A 5,237-nucleotide genomic window follows, 5' to 3' on the forward strand; every position below is an offset into this window, starting at 1 on the left:
CCAGCTACCATATCAATCTCGTTGACTTTGTTGGCAATCTCATCCGAGAAATATTCTAAATTTTGAATACGGCCAAAGATTTCTTACCAATAAAACATATTTTCTTCGAACTCAACCAATAAACATGATTCTAATACAAGCTATCATAATTGAAATATAATCGCTCATTCAAAATTATTTAAATAAATAACTTAAGGTTAATAAACAATGATCAAAAGTGAACGTAATAAAATTTGGGTTTTTAGTAGACTCCCGTTTACCCGTCTCTTATAATTTATTAGTGAGTAGGGTTAGAGATGTTCGTTTAACTCTCGAGGAAGGGAGTGACGTGAAATTTCTCTCCTTTAGTTAAGTGAGAACCGAGACTGAGATTATATTCTCTATCTCCATTCATATTAAGTTAAATCCTCGTCTAAAAAAAAGCACTTTGTAATATTAAAATTTATATTATATTTGTGCTTATAAAGTATTATGAGATATATTATAATGTTTTAAAATTTTAATAGAAATTATATTTTACATTTTTAATTTTTTGAATATATTTAAAAAAAATATATATAAAAAAGTGAGTAATATCACCGTTCTTACAAAAATAAATAGAAAATTTAGCGGGAAGAGGATTTGAAATAGAAGACGAGGATGGAAAAGACATCTCCGCCCCCGACGAGAATGAGGATGGAAAAGACATCTCTGCCCTCGTCCGCTCGGTAAATATCTTTGGGTACTAAGGTAAATTTAGTGAATAATTTATCGTTTCCATAGCCACGTTATAAAAAGAAGAGGCGAACAGAGGCGAGCGGGAGGAGGGTGCATTAATCAGTTGTGGAGTGAAAACTATAAAGGTATGGCGGGGAAGGGAAAGAGTGTGGAAGATGGTGGTGGTGGCGGGTGCGGAGGCGGCGGTGAGTTGCAGCCAGGTGATGGAGTGGCTAACTCCGTGCATCAGCTACGCGTATTACGGAGGGGAGGTGGCGCCGGAATGCGGCTCTGCCATAAAGAGCCTGATTTCGATCGGTTCCACCACCACCGCTGACCGGAGAACTGCATTACGAATGGCATTTCCGCAATGCCTGGAATCAACTACGATCTCAGAGAAATGCGGCGCCACTGTTCCCTACAAGATCAAGTAAAACACACACTCCTTCCCTTTCTCTTCATATATGGTATAGAAATTTTTTGTATGATGAATCTAATAATATGTTTGAACAACTACTAATTCATAGTATAATTCTGATTTGAATAAGGTTGGGACAAATGATTCATAGGTCAAAATAATGTTTACGCAATTCAAAAACAATTAGCAAGTCACAAAAAATGGAGATAAGAAAAACCAGTCTAAAAAAATCAAAACAAAGAACAGACTAATCAAACTCAAGGATTCCAACAAATCAACCCACCCTATGTGTTTCTGATTCTGAACCAGCGCACCAAATGGCCTCTAAAAGTCGAGCTATAAACAATAATACACTTGACACCAAGCTCATGAACTGGACATGGACATGAGCAAGTCAGCAAGCCGGCTACCAGTCTGCATCAAAATGTGGCGCTACTTTCACTAGCAGAAAGAGAAGGGACTTCTGATTTCACCAGAGGAGATCCATTGCTGCTGATATCCAGACCCTGTAATCGCCCAAGTGGATCACTCTGCATGGTCTCAGAGAATTGATGTGAATTCAGCTGATGATGCAGAGGATGTATTGACATGTTTGATGAGGAATGGCCGTATAATGGCATCTGCAGCATGTTGTGGGTGCCGGCAGAACCTGGCTGCTGATGAAGGGGAAAGAAACTGGATGCTAAATATGGCATATGAGGCATTCCCCCCAAGTTGAAGGAATCGGAGGCGCCTGATGTCTCTCCAGTGGCTACTTTGAGCCTCTCAACTTCGTTCTTTAGTGCTTCATTCAAGGCTGTGTCACATAGACAATGATGATTTCTATTAACCAAGGCGAGAACATGTGATGATAGAAAGGAAAATTCTTAGGATAATTTGGTGATACTAGTGATCTAGGAAGTGCTTACCATCCCGCAAATGAGCCTGTTGCTCCATTGCCTGCAACCGAAGCTTAAGTTCTGTATTTTCACTACTAAGACCTGTCGTATCCCTCTATACAAAAAGCCCCATGTTTAATACTAAGTTAGATAATATGAAAGGCTACACATTCTTAAGATGGCGCAGGTCTGAACTGAAAAGGAGCATGGACAAAAAGAAAACCGTAACAAAATATCTTGCTTGTGACTAGTGTTGATCAAATCAAAATCTTGTCTTTTCTTTCTTTTTTTCTTTTCGATAAGAGACAAGTTCATTGATGGTTGAAATTAGACCTTCTCAATTTGGAAGGAGGGAGGTATAACTATAGGAAGTAAAAATATTAGACAGTTTATACTAAGATATAGTCGAAAAGTTTTATATAGGTCTGTGTTTTGTCTGCAAATATTCTCTGATTTCTTTCTTTCCACGTTCTAAAAGAAAGTGATATGAGCTTACAAATTATACAAAGTTATGGTTGTGAAAATATGGATCAATCTGTTCAAGTTCAGTTCCTCAAACAACAAGAAATCATAAGTAGAAGCATGTCACAAAACCATGTAACTTTTTGGTTTCTTGAGATTAAAATGCAAGCCCAGAAAGAATCTAGAAGACAAATACATCAGAATTAAACTTTCCAAGCCAAAAAGTAGCAATAGAATTGAGACTAAGTTGATATGTTAAATAAACCAAGAGCTAAGTAGACTCAAAAAAGGTTCTTGCTCAGAACTTCCCAAAGCTTTTAAAGATGAAAGCTTAGTTTTGATTTAGCAACACATACCTGGAACAGTGCGAGTTGAGCTGAAAGAGTTGTCGCCTCTGTTTGAAGGGTCTGAACTTTGCGCTCGAGCTCCTGCATGTATCGTGCCTTCCTCTCTTTAGAACGGGAAGCAGACTGTCGATTGGCCAAAATCCTATACAAGGACAACACAAGGAAAACAGCACTGAATAGATTCCTAAATGAAGATGGTTGAAAGTGCTGAATGCTAAAATGAAGACATGTCTGGTAACTTCGTATATCTCTTCAATTTACTTATTTATTGCTATCATTATTATTCATCCGTGCAAAAGTGAAGCTTTAAAGATGTGTAGAGGCAAGAATTTGACTGAATAGATATGTAGACTATAGATGCAAGTGGATACATGTTTTTCCTCTATGCTTTGTCTTTTAATCTCTCCCACACAACTTCCCAAAACCTTTGATTATTAAACCATCCCATTCTCCAAATTTCTACATCCATGAAAACCAAACTTAGTCGAAAGCGCCTACACCTAATAGCTTAAGCCGCTGCTCCCATTTTCTCGCTGACCCATCATGCAAAAGGTACGCCATTCCTTTAGTTTCTCATAAGATGCACTTTTATCGACATAATGAAATTAAAAAGAAAAAACCCAAGCTAAGGAAATCTCCAAAAGGTCTTCCAACAAGTGTAAAAAGAACCATACCTATAATTCCCTTTGCAGCAAGAAGCAAGAAGGAAAAAGTAAAGTCTCCCAGAAAACCTCAAGAACATTCTTCTATCCTCTCCATCCAAGCAGACAAAAAAGAAAAAATTCTCTCAAGAAAGTTGGACAGATCAATCTTTGTCTCCCTTTTGAAAGGATGAGTATCCAAAATGAGAGTAAAAAGAGCATGATGCCATTCATAAAGATTGGTCCAGTCAAAGGAGCTGAAAATAATACAACAGAACCACCAGACATAACGACAAGGAAAGATAGCTCTGAGTTTCATCCCTAGACTTGCATAGGCAGCATTAATTAGGGTAAGTGTCTTCAATGACATCAATAAGAGAGTTTTTCTGGTCAAAAAGCAAGAATTATAGCATACCCATATCCCTTAAGTTTCTCCTTTCCCTTGATAATTGTTTCCTCTTCTCTAATATGACTACCTGCAGGATCTGGGCTTCTTCAAACCCTTTCTAAATTCCCTTCTCAACTCTCCCTAGAATCTAGTTTAGCAATTGCTCAATTGATATGAACCTAAATTGAGCACGTCCCTTTCTCTTCCTTCATTACTCTGACCAGATTTGAGCCACATCTATACGCTACAATGGGTCCACCCTGTAAAAGTGAGGGCTCATTGTTCAAATCTCTAAAGGAGAGGGTATCAGAAGTAGCGCTGAAGTTATTGGGAACAGTGCAGTGAGGGTTATTTTTATGCTTAGAGCTCAAGTTGCTTGGATTTTGGAGGCAGAAAGAGGTCCAGTTTCATTAAATCTATTGACCATGAGCATTAATCAGTTGAATCAAGAATGAATACGCATGAAGAAGGAAGACAATGGAGGAAAAGAGAGAGAGAGAGAGAGAGACCTCTTGGCGCGCTTGGGATCAAGAGTCCAAAGCTCAGCTAGTTTATCAGGAGGCATAGCTTTCTTGGCGTCCAGTACATCCCCAAACACACTGGTAGAGGTGGAACCATCAACAGAGTTGCTATATCTATGCCTCGGTCTGGGAGTCTTCTCAGGTTCAGCGTTAGCGGTGTGATCTGCAGAAGAAGTGCCGGGGCCAAGCTTGTCTACATCAATGTAGGTGGAAAAGAGGTCGTCCTCAGATCCGATCTCGTCCAAAGCGAGGGCGGCGGATCCGGCAGTGAAGGGATCAGAGGAAGAGAGATCCATGATGTCATCAGGGAACCGAAATGTGAGTTCGGAGTGGGCCCTGCGGTGGTGGGGTCTGGTAGAAGAGGGCGGCGGCGGCGGCGGCGGAAGATGAGTATTGGGAGTAGAAGCATTGTTGGAGATGGAGGAATCGGGATTTGACGCCGGATCTTGCATTTCCGAAGCTACTGTAAATTGTTGGGCTGTGAGTGCGGGGAAGATGGCTCTGCCGTTGGATTAGTGCAAGCCATTAGTCCGGCGGTTCGTCTTCTTCATCATCTTCTTCGGTGTTCTTGTTCTTCTTGTTTGCGCGTCGCTAGCAATGGCGACAGTAGAGGAAAGTAGAAATTGCTTAATTTATTAATGGCGTCAACTGCCACTCTTACTGTAGTAGACACTAAAATTCTCTATCCACAACCTCTTTTCTTGTTCGTGGATGTTCGTGGATAATGCTAACTAATTTTTATTTATCAAAAAATTTAAAAGTTTTTTTTTCCTCCGCAAATCAAACAAGTTCATATGACTTGATAACTCGAACATTAATTTAGATTACTCAATCCAAATTAAAAAAGTTGGGTTGGATTAGATTTTTTTTGTTTGGATTTGGTCGT

General features: G+C 39.5%; 1 protein-coding gene across 1 annotated transcript; it reads right to left on the reverse strand.

Annotated features, from left to right (window-relative positions):
- Positions 1-1,200: 1,200 nt before the first annotated feature.
- On the reverse strand, positions 1,201-5,013 carry LOC111452738 (transcription factor RF2b-like). The gene is made up of 4 exons (XM_023093595.1): positions 4,340-5,013; positions 2,811-2,943; positions 2,023-2,107; positions 1,201-1,910 (listed from the first exon to the last, which is right to left on the reverse strand). Exons 1-4 carry the CDS (start codon positions 4,801-4,803, stop codon positions 1,534-1,536), a joined length of 1,059 nt encoding a protein of 352 aa, XP_022949363.1. The 5' UTR covers positions 4,804-5,013; the 3' UTR covers positions 1,201-1,533.
- Between the last annotated feature and the right edge of the window lie 224 nt (positions 5,014-5,237).

Source organism: Cucurbita moschata, unplaced genomic scaffold (genome assembly GCF_002738365.1).
Source record: "Cucurbita moschata cultivar Rifu unplaced genomic scaffold, Cmos_1.0 Cmo_Scf00014, whole genome shotgun sequence".
In the NCBI taxonomy this organism is placed as follows: Eukaryota; Viridiplantae; Streptophyta; class Magnoliopsida; order Cucurbitales; family Cucurbitaceae; genus Cucurbita; species Cucurbita moschata.